At 39.2% G+C, this 24,914-nt stretch overlaps 1 protein-coding gene across 4 annotated transcripts in view; it reads left to right on the top strand.

Annotated features, from left to right (window-relative positions):
- The window catches only part of pik3r3b (phosphoinositide-3-kinase, regulatory subunit 3b (gamma)), a 205,336-nt gene that overhangs the window by 91,352 nt on the left and 89,070 nt on the right, over positions 1 to 24,914 (top strand). For all 4 annotated transcript variants that reach the window (XM_047158423.2, XM_017480125.3, XM_047158422.2 and 1 more), the window contains 3 exons: positions 2,726 to 2,857; positions 11,199 to 11,400; positions 17,548 to 17,633. In XM_047158423.2, coding sequence (XP_047014379.1) covers positions 2,726 to 2,857; positions 11,199 to 11,400; positions 17,548 to 17,633 — 420 coding nt within the window. The remainder of the gene's footprint in view (positions 1 to 2,725; positions 2,858 to 11,198; positions 11,401 to 17,547; positions 17,634 to 24,914) is intronic.

The raw sequence follows: 24,914 nt of genomic DNA, 5'->3' as shown, positions 1-24,914 counted from the left end.
TAGTTTCTCTGCTACACACTTGTAAATACCTTTGCGTGTGCACACAGAAATGCCATGTGTGCTTGTTTTAATGACCATGCTTGCTGATAACTGCTATGCGTGCACAAGTAGGCTGCTCTTGCGCTTTCTATTAATGATACTGTTTTAAAAACTGTAGCCAGAGCTTTGAGATCTGAGATGTGCTCAGTTATTCGCAATATAGATGACATATTTCTTGTTTGGTGTAAATTACCAGTATTCAAGCAAAAGGGAACCTTACCAGGATGGGTTGTTGAGGAGTATCGAACTATCTAAGGGTCTAAAGGATAAGTGATGCTAGCGACATTTTATTGAATCACTAGTTTAACATATCAAATGCTACACGTAAATAATGTATGTATTTTGTCCTGTTTTATGTTACATGTCCTGAACCTCGACATTGGCAGCATGTGCAGCAGCAGGTGTACACACTAATCATGTTTAGCAGGTCTACAAACTTAATCGTGAGGGAGAAGGTCATCAGTAGAGCTTAATGGGCTTTTCATCTCACTGGAACCCGATAAGAGGGAAACTTTCCTTTACAATTAGTCAGAGGGCCGATCAATGCAGTGTTGAGATAGAGTGGGATAACGGAAAGATCGAGGAGGAAGAGAGCGGAGAGGCAAGCATTGAGAGAGTTTGTTTAATTGAACAAATAATAGGTGTATTTTCATGTGTCTCTTTTTGTATGGTTTGTCCCTTATTACTAGCAAGCTTAGTCGTACCCTATGAATACCTAAAACGTGCATTTGGTCTAAATGTGTTCTCTGACTAACATGCACATTCATTACTCTTTTCAATTTAATCAAGATGCTGAAAGGCAATCTGTTCTTATCATTGCTAACGGTCTTCCAAGGTCACAGCCATAGCAAACAATGCATTGTGGGGCAGAAGAAAGACAAAAGCCATTACATTTGTATAGTATAGCCTCCAGGTGAGTACAGTACACAGGAGCAATTCCTGACAGTCAGTTGGCTTATGAACGTGTCAGTTGTTTAGTGTAGTATTCTGCTGTAAGCATTGTGAGCCATAATAGCTAAGGAAGATTACTGTATGTGGCGAGTTTCTTACTTGGTCATAAATATTCCGACTGAACAGTCACCGAAGAAAGAGAAGTGGTAGATTAGTGGTTAAGACGTTGGATTTCTTATCAGAATGTTAACCCTCACCTGCTCAGTTTTATAAATGAGATAATTGTAAGTCGCTGTAGATAAGGGCATCTGCCAAAATATGCTATAATGTAATGTAATGTGAAAAGATTCCTTGATGAGCTGAATATTATATCTAATTGTCTTCGATCATTGTTCTTTTTTATTGTTCAATCTACCTTACAGGTCACTACTTTTTCGTTCTATAATAGCATACAAAAATTAAAGGACCATGGTTTATATAGCATAGACATACACCTATATGGAATCATTTTAACATAAGGAGGATTAGGATACTGAACATTTCAAACAACACATCTATTCTTGAATTGCAAGTCTTGGTTAACAGATTAAACTCATAATGTATTATATTTTCACATTACTCTTTAAGGTGGCAACTTAAGGCAGGTTACTGAACTGCAAGTTAAGAAAAAAAATGTTGGCGTGCTCTTTTGTTATTTTGACTTAATATATCCTTATTTAAATAATAATAATAATAATAATAATAATAATAATAATAATAATAATAATAATAATAATGTATTATTAAGTTGAATTAATGAGACATTAAGTTAAAGTAATGACATGATACTTTGAAATAAGGACACCTTAGGTCTAAATAAGGACATAATATCTAAAAAACAAGTAAAACTAATGGTATCCATCCATCCATTTTCTGTACCACTTATCCTACACTGGGTCACGTGGAGCCTTGAGCCTATCCCAGGGAGCTCGGGAATACCGTGGAGGGGGTGCCAACCCATGGCAGGGCATAATCACACACACACTCACGCACCCATCCACACACTACAGACAAGTTGGAAATGCCAGTCAGCCTACAACGCACGTCTTTGGACTGGGGGAGGAAACCAGAGTACCTGGAGGAAACCCAAAGCACCAGAAGAACATGCAAACTCCGGGCAGAATCAGGATTCGAACCACCAACTCTGGAGATGCAAGGCTAACCATTAAGCCACCGTTCTCAAACTAATGATTTTAAGTTGAAATAATGACACAGCACAACATTTTTCTCAGAATTTGCGGTTCAGGGTTTATAATATAATATAACCAGAGGTGTCCACCTTATCACCATCCAGATATATATAGGATTCTAAGGTCCTTATTCACAACTATGACCGGTTTGACCTGTTTCAACTTCTGTCATAAGCGGAGCTGTACAACTACATATATTCACTCACATGAAGTACTTCCTTCGTTTCACAGCCGTGCCATTTAACATGTAGGAACTATTGACAATTATGTCCTAACTATAAATTAGGATACTCTCATCAGGAATGTGCAAGAAAACAGCCAGCCTCTTTTATGCCTTCTCAATATATCAATATGCCTGTATAATTTTAGTGCAATCAAGGCCTTTTACAATTCCTACTGTATAATTGCACTCCCTTGAAGTGCCATTATCCGAAGCAGTGAATTATTGACTAGTAATCTTCCACTCAGCGTGCCTCTGTCTCGTTTTGTAAAAAATAGTTAACTGTCTCGCTCTTGCTTGTTCTTTGTCTTTCTCTCTCCCTGGCTTTGTACCCTCCCCCTCTCAGACCCCGCTGCAGTGGACTGTGAGCAGTATGACTTGGCCGTGTTGGCTGATACTCTCAGGGCTTACCTGCAGGAGCTGCCATGTCCCATCATCCCATCTGTGCTCTACAGTGAGCTGGTCTACACTGCTCAGGGTAAGCTGGCTCATAGAGACAAACCATAATACAGCAATATACAGCTACTGTATCAGTGAAGAAAGGATGGTGTACTATCTGCTCGATAAGAGTATGTAAGGATTCTCCACAATGAACTGATCAAATGTTTTACATGACATTCTGTAATGAATAAGAATCGTAAGCATTGGAAAACTGCCGGGTGTAAGAGGAATAAAACAATCCGAGCCTGTCTTTAATAGAAAAAATAAACAAAGGGCTTGTATAATGTATTTATATTTACAGAATTTTGCAGACACCTTTATCCAGTGCTTTGTAGTCTCAATTAAAAAACAAAAACAAAAAAAAATCCTCATTCTAGCTCAGTAGGTCAGGGACTAAGGGTAGCATTGGTCTAAATTGTAAATGGTCACTTATAAAGCACCTTTTTCACCTTAGTGGTTCTATAAATCGCTTTACACTGTTTCTCATTTGCCCATTCTCACTCACACACACACACACACACACACCAATGGCACCAGAGCTGCCTTGCAAGGCACTGGCCTGCCACTGGGAGCAATTTGGGGATCAGTGTTTTGCCCAAGGACACTTCAGCATGTGGGTCGGGGATTGAACCGCCAACCCTACCATTAGTGGACAACCCATTCTACCACCTGAGCCACAGCCGCATTGTCTAAAAACCCAGTTGGGCAGGTTAGTACAGTATAAATATAAAAAAAAAAAAACGTAAGACAAATATGATTAAGAAAGTGCCTGGTGATGAGGTAGGTCTTTAGTCTTCACTTGAAGACAGCCAGTGACTCAGCCAGGGGGAATTCATTCCACCAACTTGGTGGCAGGACAGAGAAAAAGCACTGATGCACATCTTCCTTGTACCCTAAAAGAGATGGTGTATCCAGTCAAACAGTGCTAGAGGCTCGGTGTGAGCTTTGAGTCATCGTGGGATTTTGATAAGTGCTTTGAGGTAGGTGGGCACTGGTCTGTTTTTGGCTTTGCGTGCAAGCATCAGTGTTTTAAACCTGATGCAGGCAGCTATAGGAAGCCAGTGGAGGGAGGGAGTGTAGCAATAGGGTGGTGTGAGAGTACTTTGGGAGGTTGAAAACAAGTTGTGCAGCTGCATTCTGGATTAGTTGCAAGGGTCGGAAGGTGTACAGGAGAAGATCTGCCAGGATTGAGTTTCAGTAGACCAGTGTTGAAATGACATGGGACTAAACAAGCACCTGAGTGGCCTCTGTGGGTAGAAATGTCCATGGTTACCCCAAGGGTGTGTGCAGTGACAGATGGTGAGATCTGAGTTTTCCAGGGAGATCACAAGATCTTGACATGGGGATGCATCTCCAGGGATTTACAGCAGCTCAGTCTTGCTGGGATTTAGTTTCAGCCGATGAGCTGCCATCCATGACAAGATGTCTGCCAGACATGCTGAGATCCGAGCAGAAACATGAGTGTCTGAGAGAGGAAAGGTGAGGATGAGTTGAGTGTCATCGGCATAGCAGTGGTATGAAAATCCTGTGTAAGGTTATGACCTCATTAGAGTGAGCTGGTATAAAGGGAGATCAGAAAGTTTTCGCTATAACAGCAAGCGTCACACTATCCCACTGTACATTTTATCTGTTTAGATATACATGTAATGTGGAGCATCTGCAAAACAAGTTAATTCCTCATATCACTTATCTTACAACAGCTAGAAATGTTACCTAAGAACCAAAAATGTCATCCTTTCCAATGACTTTCCTACGTCAATAACTTCAAATTAAAGTTTTACCTCAGGCTGTTACAAAATGCTGACACTGGAGACTCCTTACAGAAAAAGATAAATAACCATCTCCTCACAGAAAACGTTGTGTGAGTGATTTGTTCAAAAGCAAAACTCCATGTCACAGAGGGTTTGGGTTTGTGCATGTGTGGATGAGTGTGGGTGTGTGCTTGTGTTTTAGAGGGGGTGCTAACATGCCTGATAGTGAGATAACAGCATTTATCACTAACCTCATTCTAAATTACTCCCACTGATGCTGTCTGGCACACACACACACACACACACACACACACACCCAGTCTGCCTTCTCCCTTAGCCTCATCTGATCCTGAGCATGACCTGATTTAGCTAGGACACATGAGCTGAATTATGTAAGTGCTGTTCAGTCTAAGCAATGCCTCATCTTAGGCCCTAGATCCTAACTTTCCCTTAATTATGTCCAGTAAAAACCATCGTACTTATATATATATATATATGTGTGTGTGTGTGTGTGTGTGTGTGTGTTTATATATATATATATATATATATATATATATATATATATATATATGTATGTATATATAAACACACACACACACAAACATATATGTACATATAAACATATATATATGTGTGTGTGTGTGTGTGTGTGTGTGTGTGTGTTTTTATTCTGGATTCTCATTGATCAGAATGTGTTGATTAATATTTTATCACGGCAGGTCTGACAGTAGTGTCGGCTGTATTCCAGTCACAGGTTTATATTAACGTGCTCATTCTAATATGTTCTAGCACATTCTGTGAGAAGATGTTTATTTAACTTTTTTATTTAACCCTGCCAAGTCTTCAGGACAGAGACCTTCGCACTTTCGGGTTTCTTAGCAGCAAGACAAGTTGCATTTTTTTTCTTCAAAAATGAGACTGACTCTCACAGAAATGACCATTTATAACATCTATACCATAAGTGATAACTTGCTTTGATATTTCACAACATCAGATATAACTATAACTAGATTAAGAGTATGACATTGTTCTTTAATAACTAAAAATGCAGTCACTGACTATGTTTACATGGACAGCAGTAATCTAATTATTGACCTTATTCTGAATAAGACAATATTGTGATTAAGGTGTTTACATGAGTCGCTTTTAGAATACTCCTTTCATGTTCCTGTTTTACATGTTATAGAACATAGTTCGATTAACATAGGGCTCATTACATCTCCACGACGTTCATAATGTGATTAAGGTGTGTACATGTCTGTAATACACGTCCATAATGCGACTAAAACAGGAATACTCCACATGTCTTAATTCGATTTGTGTTTACTTCGAGTATGACTTTAGTCGGATTAAGGTCATCAATAATCACTGTTTATATGCTAGTTTCTTAATCAGAGTATCGTCTTAATCGGGTTAATATCGGATTATTGTTGTCCATGTAAATGTACTAATTGGCAGACTGCTGTGGTGTAAGAGGAATAAAACACTTTGGGACATGCTGGGGTAAAAGTACCTTCTTGTTGTTCATTATTTTTTTCTATGTTAGATGAGAAACTTCCGCACAGTATAATTCACGTGCTAGAAATACACTGCCTGGCCAAAAGAAAGCTAAACATACTAAAATTTCGTTGCACCACCTTTAACTTTGATATACAGCGCACATTCTTCCTGGCATTGTTTCGACAAACTTGTGAAACGTGCCAACATTTATTTCCATCCAGCGTTACCTTCATTTTTGGCCGAGATCTTGTATTGAGGACGGGAGCATCGAAACCACTCTGTATAGTCTTCGCCAGCACATCCCAAAGACTTTCAATTGGATTAAGGTCAGGACTCTGTGGTGGCCAATTCATGTGTGAAAATGATTCCTCATGCTCCCTGAACCACTCAATTTCAGCCCAATGAATGATGTGACTTCACCAAGTGTTAAAGATCTCCGATCACTCAAGATTTTGAACGCTCATTTTTCCGACCACATTTCTTCCTCAGAGTTGACAGTTCGCCGCTCTCCTTCCAGGTTTTAATAATGCGTTGGACAGTTCTTACCCCAATTCCAGGGATTTCAGCAATCTCCTTAGTTGTTTTCTTTGCTTGATGCCGGCCAATAATTTGCCCCTTCTGAAACATCTTTTCCACGATCACAGGATACGTCTTCCAACATAGTTGTTTAAGAAACGAGAAGCTACACACTGTATCAGTTAGGGTCAAAAGAATTGCTGGCAGCTGAAACATATTAATCACTGCGCTAATGATCCAGTCATTATTGGCGCGCTTAAGTATTTGCTTATTTAAATCCGAACAGCGACCTTTTTTTTGGCCAGGCAGTGTATATATTATATGATATGGCTGTACAGTAAGATTTAAAAAACGGGAATCCTTTCATGTATTTATAATTTGTGCATTAAGACCCTAATTTATTACCATCCCATATATGAAGGCTAAATTGCATTCGTTCTGATAAATTGTGTGTGCAGTTAGTGTGTGTGTTTCAACGCATTTGCAAAAAGTAATTATGAACATGGTGTCACATGCAAAGGAGGTAGCGAACGCAGCTTTTTTTCATGCGATACCCGTTTTCCTGCTAGAATAATACTGAAATTGAAAATACGTGTGTGTGATTACACAGCGGGAACAGTGCTAAAAATAAAAGCGGAGAGACGGGTAGAAAATGATTCAAAAATTTCATTCATTCCCATGTGTCTTGCTGTCATATTTGTGTACGCACTTATCAAGACAAATTCCTTGTGTGTGTGAGCAATAACGCTCATTCCGATTCTGATTCTGATATATATAATAGGACTGTAGCTGTGAATGTGTGTTCTGTTCAAAAGCTAATTTTAAAGAGACCTATTTCATAACTCTTCATAACTCTTAAATGCAAACATGCAACAGATAATTAAATGTTAGTCACATTAAAATGAAACTCTGTGAAACAATGAGGCATCATTTCAAGAAACTTTAATAAAATAATGGCTTGGTGGAAGCGGGTTAACCCGTATCCGGACATTACACTGAGCGTCCAATATTCATTTATTTGCAGATACGCAGCCATGAATTTTGCACTTTTTAGCCAAAATGTAATGTTTATTAAGGCAAGGGTTCCCAAACTTTTCCAGGGCAAGGCCCCCCCAAATGGTATTAACATTTGACCGAGGCCCCCGTTTTGCAAGATGTCTTTAAAACACATTAAAAATACAGACTTCTGAATATATCCCCCTTTTTTTTATTAATAATTACATCTTACATCTTTACATTACATCACATTAGGAATTGATTGTGTGTGTGTGTGGTTGTCTGGGAGTGAGAAAGAGAAAACATACTAGTGGGAGGGATGGGCTTGGTGGCTCCGACACAGATTGTTGAGGCCCCCCGGGCACCCCTGGCAGCCCCCACTTTGAAAACCACTGTATTAAGGTGAACAGGCGTGGCATGGTGGTGCAGCAGGTAGTATTGCTACCTCATATCTCCAAAGTCCCTGGTTCGAGTTAGTCCTGAGCTTGCATTACGTGTACTCCTTGTGTTCATATGGGTTTCCTCTGGGTTCTCCAGTTTCCTCCAACTGTACAAAAACATCCTGGGAGGACGATTGGCTACTCTAAATTGAAAGGGGGTGTGAATGTGTATGCACGGTGGCCTTGGATGGATTGGCATCGCAGGTGCGGTGAGCTCACAGTGTTCCCAGAATAGCCTCTGAATCCCTCAGAACCCTGACCAGGACAAAACTGATTGGGGCAAACATGCAAAACAGACAATTTGCTGATTTGGAAAGCACACAATCCTTCATCAGACCATTAATATTTCAGCTTTCATGAGGTTTGCATGTGTTTTTACACCCTTGCACTTCTGTGGAGTGTCATTTTGTCACTGGTCCATCATTATCGGTCTTCAGATTTCTCTTATCACAAGAATGAGTTTATTTCTTGCTGTAATAAAATCTGCAGGACCGGTTAAGCTATTTATAGTGTATCCGTCTCTACAAAGTGAGTCAAAGGAACCTTCGCAATTAAACGGTCTACGATGGCTGTATAGATTCCGCGTCATTCCCAGCAGACATGCTGCTAATTGCCATTAAGTGTTCTTGACTGGGGTTCAACTCAAAGCCCAGTTAATGCTAATCGTAAAGGTAGCTTTTGCTGTTATCTGTCAGAGTGTATAAATGTGAAGTTCCAGTGCCAATCTGGCTTACTGGGGACTGCTGTGTCCCTTCCCAGGAACGTCAAGGCTTTTTTGCGGGACTGCCCAACCCCCCCTACATGTCTCATGCTGAGTCCAGATGGACTCAGCTAAGTTCCTGAGGCTCTGGCCTTTATTGAACGCCTCCATTGATTATGACTAGCAGGGTTGGATAGGAGGGGTGGATGGGGCTGTTCTTCTTCAAACAGCTAATAATATACATATGCATTTAAAGAGCAAAGGCGATAGCTGACAGTGGTGTGCGTGCATGCATAGGGTCTAGGTCTATGTCATTGGTCTGTAGGTCTTAGGCCAAGGTCAAAGGCCAAGGTCAAAGTGCTGACCCACATTTCGGCCGGCTGGCTGTCGAATATCCATCATTCTATTTCCCCACCTCCTGCTGCTCATTACCTTTGACCCCAGGACACTTATCTTACGTAAGCACCATTGCCGAGGTTCCTTAACCAGCCGCGTCGTAATGATGCTCATAAGTCATTGTGGAAATGTAATTGGCAAGAGGTTAAGAGTGTGTTCGTGTGAGTCTGGTGTGTGTGAGCACCATTTAAACTTTGTCTTTACTTACTCTGAGAGCATTGTGACGGCTAAGATTTACACCGCTTGCGCTAAAAGCAACGCTGTCTGCTCGAAACATATAGCCATAAATATGGCAAGACAATTGTCAATTACGGTTATTTTATTTCACCACGTTTGCATGTCTAATAGGTACATTATAAGGTATCGGTTATTGTTCTGGCTCTTGGGGATTGTGTGATGATTATTACTCAACACCGATGGATGAGCAGATTGTGCCTTTAGAGCTCAGCCACATGTTCAATACACTGTTTTGCATGCGAGAGTTATTACGTTGAATCACTGGCCTAATTTTGAAACCCAGGTCTGCACCTCCTCCAATTGTTTGTGCACAGATGTTGTCCTTTTTCAGTGTGGGAAAGCCCATCTGAACATTGCTAATTAATACATAGGTGGTGCTTTAAATCAGAGCCTTATTCCCCAGTGGCACAGCAGACAATAAGCTAGCAGTAGCTGTGGCTGGGCTAACACTAAATCCCCAGCGTAGTGATGTATAATGTCGTTGGTAGACGGGTATAATGGCAGAATAACATGAATAATTTGGGTCAGCCCATCAGTCCATACAGTAGCTAATGGCTGCACATATTTCATATTTGTGAGCACTGGGGAAAAAAGGGGTGTCTTGCTGACTCAGCATTTTTACTACCATGCTATATACATACGTGGCCTTCCCAGACACTGAAATTGTGAAACCCACATGCAGTAGCTTCCGAAAAAGCTGCTCGGGTAGCACAAAATAGAGAAGGTGCAGATGCGGGTTTCAGAATTAGACTGGTTTCAGAATTAGACCAGTGGTTCATCCATTCAGCCATTCATCTTCAGGGTTGTTGTGGATCCGGAGCCTATTTCATGAGGCGGGAATACACTTGGGATGAGACGCCAGTCCATCTCATGGCACTTATATATGCGTGCGTTCTCATCATCCCTTGGGACAGTTTATAGTCGCCAATCCACTTACTGGCATATTTTTGGGAGGTGAGAGGAAATGGGAATGACTTTTGTCATTTTTCCATCCCGTCCTGTCCCATCTCGTTCTTTCTCTTACGTCCCTCCTTTCCTTTGCTTTCCGTTCCTCCCTCACTCTCTCACCCTTTCCTCACCTCTCCTCTCCTCTGAAAATCATGATTCATGTTTTTTTTTTTCCTTTATGTCTGACTACTTATTCAGTCATGGTTCAGTGCATTTTAACGTTCTTTGTTTCCTTCGTCGTTTCTTTCTTTCTTTCACTTTCCTTTACTTTCTTTTGCTTTCCTCCCTCACTCCTTCACTCCTTCACCATTTCCTCTCCTCTCCTCCGAAAATGTTTTTCTTACAGTATGTCTAGCTTCAAATTCAATTAAATCACAGTTTTCTTTCTTTCTTTCTTTATTTCCAAGTGAAACACATGATTTTTTTTTTCCTATGCACAGCTACCAATTCAGTCCAGTCAATTAACTTTATTTTGTTTGTTTCATTCCCTCTATTCCTTTCTATTCCTTTCTTTCTTTGTGATATTTCAACAAAATTAAAATGAGAAATGAGATGAACGAAGAATGTCGTACATTGACATCAGTCTTGCCCATTTGACAATCTTTGTTCTGTGCTCAAATCAACTTCTGCAACCGAGGAATGTTTGCTGATGTATTAAAACAATACAATAGAAATAATAGGCTGTGTTTAGCGCTTCCCTTTATGCACTCTTTATCCACTGTCTGGTTAAAAGAAATGATTAAACATGGCAACTGATGACAGAAAGCATGTGTAGCCAGTGCTTTTCCAGCCTCTGATACTATCGTTCAGTATGTGAACTGAATATATACTGGATGGACATGATAGTGCATAGTAAGTATTTAACCTATTGAATGGCTCTTGTCTTCTTTACAGAAATAGCAAGTTTGGAGGATTGTGGTCAGCAGCTGAAGAGGATCCTGGACTCCCCCAGCATGCCACAGTCTAACCACCAGCTCCTGGTCTATCTGACCCGTCACCTCAGCAAAGTGACTCAGAGTGGAGGAGCTGCTCAGGCCAGTGCCAGGTTTCTGTCTCAGGCCTACATCGAGCTGGTCTTTAAACACAGCCATTTCAGGTAAGATGCATACTAAATTGAATTGGATCTGTTCCTGGCGTTACTGCTATGCTTGTGTTTTGGGTGTATGCAATACACTGTAGGGTTTTTTTCCCCTCCATTGGTATTGTGTTGAAGAATTTAAGAAATCCACAGCCCATAATATGACTGATATCTCTAGATCTAGAGCTAGATATTACTCCTGTAACAGAAACTAACATTCACCCTGTTTGTCTGACAAATAAGTTAATACATTAGAGCTCTAATGCTCTTGTGGCTGATTGACAAAGAATAATGGCATCCATGACGTCGCATAAGAGAAGGTGAAGGAAACAGTTTATACGGCGCTAATTATACAGGCTCGGATGTCAGAAACTCCCAGGAAAGTGAAACTAAAGCTTGACACCCATGAGTAATTACACATCAAGTTGCCGAACCTGTCATAAAATTTGAGAAACAAATGGTTTTATTCAGAAATGGGCTTCCATAAATTGAATACCTGGCCTTCGTATGCAGTATATTAATTTACATATGCAGTCTCTGCTCCAGAAGTGACTTTCGTATGCATTATTGATGAAGCTATATGCAAAGCCACCCTGTATTTTTCACCTTTAGGAAGAAATGTGTTCATTTAAGCAAGCACACAATATAGACATGTTTCAGGAAGGTCGTGTTTTTCTCATTTTCATTTGCCTGAATGGAAAATAATACAAAATACAGCATGGTAAACATTTGTTTACTGTTAAAGTCAGTCCTTCCAGTATTATCTTTTAATGTTTCCTTTGAGATTTGGCACTGTATTATTATTTATTATTATTAATTAATACATTTATTATTATTATTATTAGTAGTAGTAGTAGTAGTAGTATTAATAATAATGTGTTTATTTATTTATTTGTTTATTTTTATCTTTTCAAACCGTGGCTGCGGATGGTGTCCGTGTACCAGCAGGGACTTTCCTTTTTGCTTCAGTTTTTGCTGTATTCTGCCTATTGAAGAGGATGTTGTGTTTTCACGCAGTGTATCAAACCTGTAGTAGAGAAGTCCTTCACTGTTCTACCCCCTCTGGATACATGGTATGATCAGTGATTACAAATTACTCGTCTAATGTCTCTCATGGAAACCGTGAAAAGTTTCTGCTGGGTTGACATTTTCACAGTTGATCTGCTGCTGCCCAAATGAAGAAATACAAACATGTATTTGATCTTTCTGTTGGGGGGGAAAAAGAAAAGCCTTTTTTTTTTTTTTTTTTAATGTGTTTACAGCATGCAATGTCATTTGCACATTATTACACATGGATTCACACTCACACACATAAACACGGAAACCCTCTTAAACCCAGATACATACACAGACGTAGTTAAATTTGACATTTAAAGCCCAGTCACGCAGATGTTGAAAGTTGTATTTGGATGACTGTTGAATCTGTAGGATGTAAGACTCTCCTGCTTGCTGTGTACAAAGCACTTCAGGACCTTTTTGTTGGCAAAACTGTCATCTGATTTTTTTTTTTCACAGTTTTGCTGTATAAATGATGATGTTGTGTAATAACCAGAAAGAGGTTGAGTAGACAAAAATCTTACTCAAGCAAAAATGACTCAAGTAAAAATAAAAATGACTAAGTCCATATCCTTTCCTTTCTTCCTTCTTGCCTTATTTCCTTCATTTCTTTTCTCTTTCCTACCTGCCTACCTTCCTAGATGCAAGCATCTTTCTATCTTCTTATTCCCTTTCCTTTTTTCTTTTCTATCTTCCTTTCTTTCTTTCCTTCCTTCCTTCCTTCCTTCCTTCCTTCCTATCAACATGTAATTAAATTAGATGAACAAAAACTGCAGTACATAGCCCACATCTTTGCATCATAAAAATTTTTGTTTCATAAAAGTACACACAAAGTACAAACCCCAGTATACACACAAAATGAAACGTGAAAAACAAACTCCGGTTTACACGGGATCGGCTTTACATTACAGAATAAGCAGTGCTGATGATAATGAGATCAAAACTTATAAAGCGATAAGTTAAAAAAAAAAAAATAGTCAAGTGCTCGCAGAGACCTATACATAACTCATAGCCTATGGCATAAATCATAGACGGTAAATATTGTTTTGCTTTCTAAAGCAAAAAAAAAAAAAAAGAGGCAATTTGTGAATGTTATTAGAAACGTCAATATTTTAATGATTTGTTTTTATATTTATGTACCTAAAAGCTACCCTAATACACGATGAGGCCAATTTGCATATAGTTTCATATTCACTACATAAATGCACCATTTGGGATTCAGCTATAAAAAAAACCCTATAACTGACTATTCAGTTATATATACTAAAAGCATATTATCCAGGAACTACTATGAATTATTCAGTAAGTACAGCGAAGTAATGGGAATAGTTTGAAGTTATGACAGTGAGGAATGCAAGTCTGGGCCAAGCATTCTACTTTAATGAGTAAAACTTATTCAAAATTTGACTTAGCAGCTCAGATGGTTACACATTCACAGCGTATGACAGATTTTCCATCACTATAGAAGCCACATCACTATAATGACTGCAGTAACTTCTTAATTTCAGTTAGAGAAGGAACAGAAGTATAGCGGAAGAATAGCCCTGGTGATTCAAGGCCTCGTCACATTTCATCACAATTACCTTGTAAGCAGTGACACCATATATCGTATAAAGTGCCTGGCTGCGTGATGGACTTTCGTACACACAGGAGAGAGTAGTGTAGGAGTCGTTGGGATCACAGCCTGGGCATTGTACTCCACTAATTCCTAACTCGCCTCAGTCTTATTTGATTGTGATCTATTTCCTTGCCCCAGTGCCAAGTGAGAGATGGGGATGGGACTTTCCTTTCTCACAGCGTCAGATCCACTTGTCCATCTTGCTTGTGAGATTAGCAGGGGGGAGGGCTGTATTATGCCTCAAACACTCCTTTTGTTTGGTCAGCACAAACAGCTGCTGACTGGGGTCATGTAAGGTAATCATCACTATTACGAAGTAGGTGTAAAATTTGAGAAATTCTTTACTCTAATATTTGGAGATACTGGATTTTTGATTTCCGTGAGCTTCGAGCCGAAATCATCGAGATTAAAACAAAAAAAAAAGGCTCGAAATATTTCACTTTATGTGTAATGAATCTAGAATATATGAAAGTTACACTTTTTAAATTAAATTATGGGGGGGGTATCTTTTCCACAATATTCGATTTTTTTTTAGTTGCACCTGTACAATAATAATCCACACCGGGATATGACCATTACCACCCCGACGTGGATTGTTTCCATATAACAGGAATGTTTGAAGTGTGTTATTCCACATATACCACAGAGATTCATGATTACAATTTTTAATTGTCATATTGCACCTTTTAACTCTTCATATTTACATTTAAAATACCTATTTACATTTAACGTTATGGAATGCTAACAGTTCCTGTTATCCTTTACGTCATAAACAGTTGCTCTCTCACCAGCCTCTCCTGTACTGTCATTTATGTTACAGCCAGAACTACTGTCTGTGCTGTGCGGTTATATAAAATTAATCCACACCTTCTGACCAATCAGATATGAGAATTCAACCACACTGTGGTATAAAATTAAGATAACACATATTAATGAAGAATGTAATTGTTAAAAGAGCTACACCCCTAGAAGAATCGTCCTATCTAGCACCCTCAATAGATTTGCTCTGGACGAACCTTAAAGGCTTTTAATAAAAACCCTACAGTACAACAGAGTTCCCTTTCAGAAAAGCTCAACGGAAAGCTAGTATCGTTAACCATAATATAAATCCAAAAGAATTACAACAAATTACGAAAAGCATGTTTAAAAATGCACTCTTAAAATAAAGCTTAAATGTATACCCTTAAATGATTCTTTAGGGCTCCAAGAATGCTTAAATGTCCAGAACTCGCTGTAAGAACCTTGTTTTAGAACCAGAAATCTGGATATGGATTTAGATTTAGATCCTTAATGAGCAAGCCAGAGGTGACGGTGGCAAGAAAAACTCCCTGAGACTGCGTGAGGAAGAAACCTTGAGAGGAACCAGACTCCAAAGGGAACCAAACCTTTTCTGTGTGACCCGGGATAGTGCAATTATGAGTCGTTACTCTTCCACAGCTGTATACTATAGAGTCAAGCAGTGCTAAGTGTGTTGAAAGGATCTGCAGTGCTAGCATCAGGGTCGTTTTTGATTTCAGTACAGTTTTCGCTTTAAGTCTTCAGGAATCCAAGTGAAGTTATCAACAGAACCATAGAGGGACCTTGCATTTGAAGAGTGTAGGCTATCCTTAGCTGAGCACAGTGCTCAGGATGAGCTATAGTGGCTCAGGTGGTAGAGCGGGTTGGCCACTAATTACAGGGTTGGCGATTCAAACCCTACGCCCTCGAAATGCTGAAGTGTCCTGGTGCAAGACACTGAACTCCTGGTTGCTCCCAATTGCTGGCTAGTGCCTTGCAAGAATTTCATAAACCATTCAGTGTTTATATTGTCATCAGTAGGACATTGTAGTCACTGTGGAACTTTATAGGTAGTAAAAGTAGTTTAAATTAGACTGGGATAATGGACTTGTTCTCGTTAAGAATGCAGCTTCCAGAGTTTTAGTTTAATGGCATTCTTAGACCTGTTAGTACCAGCATGAGGATATGCTGGGTTTTTTTTTTTTTATGGAGAATACAAAGCAGTTGTGTTAAGCTGCAAAGGTTAAGATGTAAATTGAATGTAAATGTTGCTGCATTCTGAACCAGCTGAACTTTAAAGCACTTCGACACCAATCTAGGTTTAGAGGTTGTAAAAGCATTAACTAGCAGTGTGAATATATGCCATAGGTATTATTTTGGCTATGTTTTTCAAGTGATAATCTGCAGGTGGAAATTTTGCCGACATGGGAATGAAATGCTAGAGCAGCCACAAGGGTTCACACCAAGGTCCTTAACTGTAGCTTTTAGCTTTACTAAATTGGCCTTAAGCTTCAGGGTGAAATTGCCAAACTTATTACTTGCAGAATTGCTTCCCAACACTAGTATATTTTTATTTCTCAGAATTCTACCACTTCGCTGTATGATTTTCTGACCATAAAAAATGAGTCACTGGTCTTCCAGGCAGATCAGCCAGTGATTCTCAGGATGTGACTGAGTGCATTTTGTGACATGACTGTGTGTGTTTGTATGTGTATGTGTGTGTGTGTGTGAGAGAGAGAGAGAGAGAGAGAGAGAGAGAGATCGAGATCGAGCGCAAGAGAGAGAGAGAAATTGATTAAAAACTATGTGCAGAAGTGTTACATAATATCTACATAATACTACTGTACAGTGTAAATGCAGATTATTTTGGCAGGACTGAACATACATTTTGTATATTTACACATTGTACATTGACTTGTACATTCATTCATGTACAATATTCATGTATAATATGTGGTGTATTTAATATTGTTTTTCCAGTGTGTGTGTGTGTGTCCCCTTTTATTTTGAACATGCTACGGGTAAGATTTGCCTTTAAAAGCATATCATTTGACATTACTGGTTACAGTTTTCAGATTTAAAAAAAATCTGAGTCTTAAATACAAATCTCAAAAATGTTTCCCTGTTTTATTTCCCCGGGAATCCTAGTTGCTCCACCTTTTCTTTTTTCTTTTCTTTTTTCTTTTTTTTACAAAAAATCTGTATTTTTAACATTCAAATTTTTGATCATTTCAAATGATATGTTAGCGACAAAATACACTGCAGAATTTTTTTTTAAAATGTATAATTCAAATATACAGAATTCATATTAAAATACTTTTGTCAGCTTCCATGCGCCATACAGTGACTGAAGTTGGTGCAGTTAAGGAAATTGTTACAGCGACTGTTACTTGTATAAAATACCAATATAATATAAAATACTTTAAAATAATATATAATATAAAATACTTCTAGAACCTAAGAAGTAAGTTGGCGGTTGATTGTACTGGGCTGATTTACATAATAAATTTGGTAAAACCAATTCTTCTAACTAAAGTTACATTTGAACACAATTATTTTGAAAAAATAATAATAATTGCTTGTGGTTAAAATCTTATCAGGATCCAATCCATATACAAGATCAGGGTTCTGTGAATCAAGTGTCTTGCGAAAGTTAATATGAGCTCACGCGGTGACTCTCGTTCATTGGTTTTTCTGCCCTCCTTTGTTTGTAGCACGGATGTGAACCCGGATCATCACGTGAAGATTCTGGAAGCCCTCATCGTCGTGGGAGGCCTGTCTGAGATGCAAGCTGCCCCAGGTAGGCAAGATCTCCATTTCGGTCTGGTACAGTATATGAATCCAAAGCATGAAGGGATCCTGGCACGTTGTTATCAGTTTCCTGCTCTAGCGCTGCATTTTTAATTTTTTTTTTTAACGCAGATGTGCGCCGCAGCATATTTTCCGAGCTGAGGTCACTTATTTGATAATAATTTCTCTTCAGTAATTGCAGTTGTTAGCGGCGATGTAGACGGTATCTGTCTCTCTGTTGGAAGTGATTAAGTTGTTCCTAAATAAAGTTAGCAAAGCATGAGTGTGTGTCTTGGTGACTGATGATGGCTGCTGAAGGGCCAACGAATGTTTGTGGATAGATGGTAACAGAAGAGAGCAAGGAGCAAACGAGCAGGAGATGATCCTCCTGTCCAAGGACTGAGTAGGACTCCTCTGAGGCCTGGCAGCAGTGTGTAGCAATGAATCTTGATTTCCTGTCAGGTCTTTTTTTGGCAGCCTAGGCTCCCTTCGTGGTCTGTTTTGTGGTTTAATGAAAGGAGTTTGACTCTGTGCCTGATACAGTTCTTCAGCTGAAGTTTATTTAACTTATGTAGTTCTCACAGAGAGAGAATGGTCAGGCTCCTCCCTCGAAGGCTGCAGTCTTGAGTTAAAACAGTTATGGTCGTTGAACCTCTGGAGTTAGTAGTGCGAAATGAATATGGGCAGACACGGTTGATGTTTTTCTGCCTTTAGTTTGAAGTATGTTTTTAATAGTTTGAATGAAAGAAACGAAACACAACAGGGTGTGCTGTTAGATGTGAACAATCAAAGATGAGTTGGAGTCACTGTTACCACCCTGAAGTTGATTATATTTCCGATACCCATGTCTTTTATTCCGCTTCAGTTCGCCAATTATTGCATAGTTTAAAAATAATTCAAGAATGTAAAGTTGAACTTTTTATCCATTTATAGTTACATGTAATGTTGGGGAACATCTGTGAAACGTTAGTTCCTTTCATCACTTATTTTAAACTGTTGTTCCCTCACCACCCACTCTTTTATTATTATTATTATTATTATTATTATTATTATTATTATTATTATTATTATAATCTCTGGAGACTCTTTATAAAAATGTTTAATAAACATTTCTTTACAGAAAAAACTTTTCCAACATGTCCCTGTGAACGAGCTGTTACTGTAGAAATAATAAGACCGAGTAGTTGGCATCACTCTCTGAGCTGTTGTTATATTAATAAATCAGCATCTTTTGACCAATCAGAAATAAGAATTCAGCGATGGTGTGGTGTATATTTAGCATAATATGGCTTTCTAATAGATGACATAGAGGAAAGGTATTAGTTAGAATGTGCAGCCAAGCAATGCTCTCTGAATTACAGCCAATATCATGAATATATTAAACAAAAAAAGAACAAGAAGCTGACGAATCTGTATTTTAATTCAAACAAGCATCACAACTGTTTATATTACTCTCTGGCTTTCATTCTCTCTCTCTTTCTCTCCTGCTCTCTCTCTTATGTGTATATATATATATGTATAAATATATATATATGAAAGTCTTAGGAACCTTATTTTTTTTAGTACAGACTTTGTTATAGATTTTTTATTTTATGACTTCTAAGTTATCGAGTCAGTACAAAAAACATTTTAGATTCCCGAACATTAGTTTTCCAGCACAAAATTAAATCTTACAGAAAAATGTTTGTTTGTCAATAATGAAAGCAGCGTATTATGTAAGAGACACTTTTCAGACCAAAAAACAAACATAATGAATTCTGCCGGATTTTGCTGCAAAAATAAGAAGCAAGTGCGAAAGTCAAAGTCTCCAGAAGACCCGTGTCTGGTTCTGCAAGATGCTCAATAACACTTACAGCTCATCTCCTTATAAAACTGCACTAATTGTACCTGAGTATTTTTTTTTTTGTCACACCAAATATTGACTTTGTTTCATTTATTACTGTTTACTGATCTTTGTAGTATTAGAATTTTTTTTTAATGTAGACACATTTAATTTCATTATTTTGAAGGCACTTTTGCTCTACAGCATTTCTTATAATATATATGGAAATTGTTGGCTTTTTTGACATATTGGGCCTCACATTATCTTCAAACACTCTTTAATATGATCAATGAATACAAGCTGCCCGGTCCCTAAGGCAGTGAAGCAACCCCAAACCAAAACATTTCCACCACCATGCTTGGTATGAGGTGCTTCTCCTGAAAAGCTGTCTTTCGTCTACGCCAAGCATGTCTGCTGTTACTGTGGCCAAACAACTCCATCTTTGATTCATCTGTCCAGAGCACATTATTCCAAAATGGTCTTTGCATATATGCTCATCGTCAAACTGTAGTCTTACAAAGGCTTTTTCCTGGCACACCTCACATGCGGGTCAAATTTGTGGAAGCTCTTTCTGATTGTAGTTGCATACACTTTGACACCAACGGTTTCAAGGCTTACTAGCAGATCCTGTGATGAAATCTTGGGATTCCTGAAATCTGCGCTACTTGTAGATGATTTTCCTTACAGTAGAATGATGTATTTCAAATCATTTGGAGATAATTTTAAATCCCTTGCCAGACTCATAGGCGTCCACAACTTTTTTTTTTTTCTGAAGGCCTTACCGAACTCTTTAGATCTTGGCATGATGACACCACACACCTCAATAACAAAGGAAACACCAGACACTACGTATGAGAGGGGTATAAATAAGACAGGTTCCACCTGCACTCCCAAACAGGTACAAATCACTGGCTCCTAATTCCACACCTGATTCTAATTTGATGGATTCGAAGGTGTGATAAATGTAAGGGTGTACTTACTTTTTCCATGTGACTGATCTGTTTTTTGTTCATTTAAATTGTGAAAATCACTACAAAATGACAATTTTATGTATTATTTGATAGAGTGTATGAACTTTATTAATTGGCACCGTTTCAAAGAGGATCAAATGTTTGCTTGTCCAGATATGTCAAAAAAGCCGACAATTTCCATGGGGTGTACTTATTTTTTCACATGGCTGTATACTGTATATATGACTTCACACTTTTGTTAAGGTCCTACTCAGAATAGGTCAGAGTTTGTGTGTGTATGTAGGTGTGGGTTTATTTACTTCTGATTCTATGAATGTGTTCAAGAGTCAGATGAACTTTATGGCAACGCTCCATCAGTACATACATAGCAAAAAGTTTTGACAGATTTATGGGGTGCAATGCTGGTGTTGAGGGGTCTTTAGGATTAGGGTGATGGTGTATGTACTGTACATCTCCAGGTGTTTGGCATCTGGGTGTGGATGAACCTCCCTGAACACTGAACATTCATGACAAACTACTGATGGCTTTAATTAAGGTTCACCATTTTGTTTATGCGCACCAAGCATGAGGTCAGGGTCATGTGTGAACAGCAGGCCTTCCTTCAACAAATCTGAGGTCATGCGAAGGTCAAGTTTCACAGGGTGCCCAGGACACCACTACGCTAATACAACCCAGCCCATGCGAAGACACCGCACCTGGGAAATGCTGTATTTTCTTTGTGCGTGTCGAACTCTGGCACTTGACGTTCATGACTCACTTTCAGCCCAGCGCAGGCAGTCAATCTGTCAGCTATTAGGCACACAAAATACTCCCCCACCTTCCAGTGTACACACACACGCAAATACACAAGGAAATAAAACAACCCATCCATTCACATTACAGCTCCTCATTTATTTCCCAAATAATTTTCTTATTTTCCCGTCGTGGAGGCACGCAATGCTGTGCCCTCAAATGCCTGGCTGCTTCTATGCCTCTAACCCCAGACGTGGCCTCTAATGGGTTACAGCTTGGTACGGTTTGTTGGTGAAATATTGTGTTTAAAGAGCAATCTTTGGGGGTTGTTTTAGACTTGCCTCCACTCAGATGACTGCGCCTGTCAAAGGATGATGGATTCATTAAGTGTGTGTGGGTGTGTGTGTGTGTGTGTGAGTGAGAGAGAGAGAGAGAGAGAGAGAGAGAGAGAGAGAGAGAGAGCATTTATATAGTATACAGACGCATTACATGACAAAATGTGTGACAGCATCTCTGGTGTATAAGAGTGTGAACAGATGTGTAAAGTAGGCTAGCATGTGTCGGATTCACACGCATTGCAATAACATGCAGTTAAATCATTGTAACTAAAAACAGACAAAAACAAGGCTGAATTGTTTTCGTTGTATCGTAGTATGAAGTAGCACTTCATTTGTTACATCAGTGTGTCTACTTAAGTAACTTTTTAATCGAGTTGTACGTATAACAGTACTTTAAATCGTTTTACAGTACATGAAAGTTGATTAGCGGTTGATGCTAAGTGTAATCACATTGTAATTTTTGTCAAATTCACCAACACATCTGAGAGAAATGTTGATATTCATGACAGTTTTGTCTCATTTCGATGTTTATCCTGCCTTTACATCAATTCGAAAGACAGATAGACGATTATTTGCTCGCTAGCTACATCCGTAGCCTCAGTCATTAGCTAGGATGCACTCTTCATCCTCCTCATTTTCTAATAGTGTTCACACAACTTTGACAATTTGAATGTTAGGCTCGTCATATGTTTTCCTTTCCAAAGTCGAGAAATCCATTTGAATGCACTACTATTCCCATAGAGAAGTATACTGTGTGTAGTGTATAGTGAGGAATTTAGGTAACGAAACATTCAGCGTACTTCTGTAGGAAAATGACCTCTTGAAGTCATTCGTTAAAATGAAAGGTATGTAGTTATGAGCTAGTGAGGGAAAACGGTTTAAGGAAATGATACAATTTCCACTTTCTGTTGTTTATACAGTATGACATACTATAGCAGTGCTGCTAATGTTCACTTTTTTAACTTCAACTTTATTCGTTTGGCTTCTTTACAGTATTCTGTGTGTGTGTGTGTGTGTGTGTGGGGGGGGGGGGGGGGGGTAGATTTGGTGTGGTGAAAATTGACTTCTGAATTTGGGGTCAGTTAAAGGCCACAATTCTCTCTCTCTCTCTCTCTCTCTCTCTCTCTCTCTCTCTCTCTCTCTCTCTCTCTCTCTCTCTCTCTCTCTAGTATGCACTATGTTTATGCCCCGTCATCGTACCACAAACTGCCCTCATTGTCCCAAAGCCCTGAATTTAACCTACTCACGTACAACCATTAAACATGACACTCTCTCTCTCTCTCTCTCTCTCTGTCTCTCTCTCTCTCGCTCTGTCTCTCTCTCACTCTCTCTCTCTCTCTCTCATACACACATACACACACATGCATCTCCAGGGGTCCAGGGTGTGACCTCCTGGAATTCCCCACTAGCTGACCCCATGTCCTTGCTGACCCAGTGAAAATGACCACTGCTGTCCACTCAGCTGCTTGCAATCACATGCTTCAGTCTACCATGTAATAATCTTGTAACTGCCCTGACTATAGCCTTTGTTCTTCAGCCATGTTTTGCCTTCCAAACCTTCATCCTTCCTCTCCATTTATATAGAATGATCTCACGTTTGAGGTTGTCCAAACAGAAAACAGTAGTAGTGTAAGCGAGTAAACTTCAAGGAATATTTCATTAAGTTTTCCCTCATATTCGGCAGATTCAATAACATATGATGTGTACCACCAACATTCAGCCAATCAGATAAGATGTTGCCTATCCTGTCAGTTCAGAAACCTCCACTTTGCGAAATATTTATCATGTGTGAGGTAAATTAAACATACAAAATATACATATTCAAGCTTTCAGGCGTTCTAGCCTAGATAGCGTGTGCATGCGTTTTGACGGGAACAGTGTGATAGGAAGGGCAGTCCACCAAACTTACTGGCCAAACCACTGTCTTCACAAATCATGGACAAATCATACATGTGCTGCCCAGTACTTTGCTTTGGTTGGCCATAAACTTAATTGACTAGGCTAACAGATGGTAGCTAATATAATGTAATAAGACATGGTCAGCAGGTTAGTTAGTTAAGTGCTTTAATAATGACTAAGATAAACAAAGCATATTTATTTTCTTTTAATAATAGATTTTTTTAGCACATTCCTGCTACATTAGCTGAAATAAAGCTTGGCCTTGAGCGTGATTTGATGGTTTTCTGTTTTGAATTTGACTTGGCTTGCTTTCATATGGACTTGACTTGACTTGGCCCTGACCCCCTTCAATCTCAGCTAGTCCTGTGGTGCGTCTCAATCAGCTCCCTAGTTCAGTAGTCAGGGCACTGATCAGAGAGTCGGCCATTTTAAGGTCTGTCTCAATTGGAAAATCCTTCCAGTGCATAGGAACGTTCTCTCCCTACAAAATCCCACAATGCACCACAAAAACCATGGAGCATCAATGCTCACTATGTTCTCTTACTGGAAATAACATCATGTTTTCTGAAGCCTCTCAATGGGGGACGAATTCTCAGACAGCTTCATCTACAAATGTAAGTAGCTTGTTATCATTGTTGTAGCTCTCAAATGATTGCTTATGTTAGCTAGTTTTAACTTTATTTCACATTCTATATATAGCTTGATTGAGTCTAATGACTTTTAAGTGTTTAATTTTTTTCTTTTTTAGTACAGTAGCTAGTGTACGATCCTGCTTGAAGTACCATGCCAGAAATGCATGTGATTAAGCTAACAAATTTGATTAAATTTTTGGTGATGTTTTACAATGCGAGTACGTAGTCGTGTCGCCGGAAATCGAGTCATCAGTGTCCCAATGTGTAGTGAGCCAGGGTCCTTACCAGTGCCTGAACTCATGTGCACGATATACTTATTCACCACCTCGGGAGCTGATCGAGACATAGCCCTGGTCTTGGATTTGTGTTGGACTTGACAGTGGCGGTCTTGACTACGGCCTTAGTCTGTAATGCAGCAAACCATGGGATTCAGAATTGGTAGAATACACTATACAGTAGTTATAGTTTCAAGGTGTCTCACCAACGTGAAGTGTCCATCCATCCATCCATCCATTTTCTATACCACTTATCATACAGGGTTGCAGGGAACCTGAAGCCTATCCCAGGGAGCATCGGGCACAAGGTGGGGTACACCCTGGACGGGGTGTCAATCTATCGCAGCATTCCATAATGAAGTGTATTAGGTTTAAACATACTTACACAATTAATTGTGTCAATTAAAAGGTCAATAAGTTAAGGCGTTGGACTTCTGATCGGAAGCACTGCCACTCCTAGGCCCCTGAGCAAAGCCTTTAACCCTCAACAGCTCCGTTGTATAAAAGAGATAACTGTAAGTCAGTCTGGATAAGGGTATCTGCCAAATGCCATAAATGTACAGTTTTTCTTTTTCTGGTTTTTGAGCTTGTCCATTGAGCAAATGGTCTACATATGAACTCT

The sequence above is a fragment of the Ictalurus punctatus genome, chromosome 11 (assembly GCF_001660625.3).
Source record: "Ictalurus punctatus breed USDA103 chromosome 11, Coco_2.0, whole genome shotgun sequence".
Taxonomy (NCBI): Eukaryota; Metazoa; Chordata; class Actinopteri; order Siluriformes; family Ictaluridae; genus Ictalurus; species Ictalurus punctatus.
The sequence above is the reverse complement of the archived record's forward strand: the minus strand, read 5'-3'. Positions and strand labels throughout refer to the sequence as shown.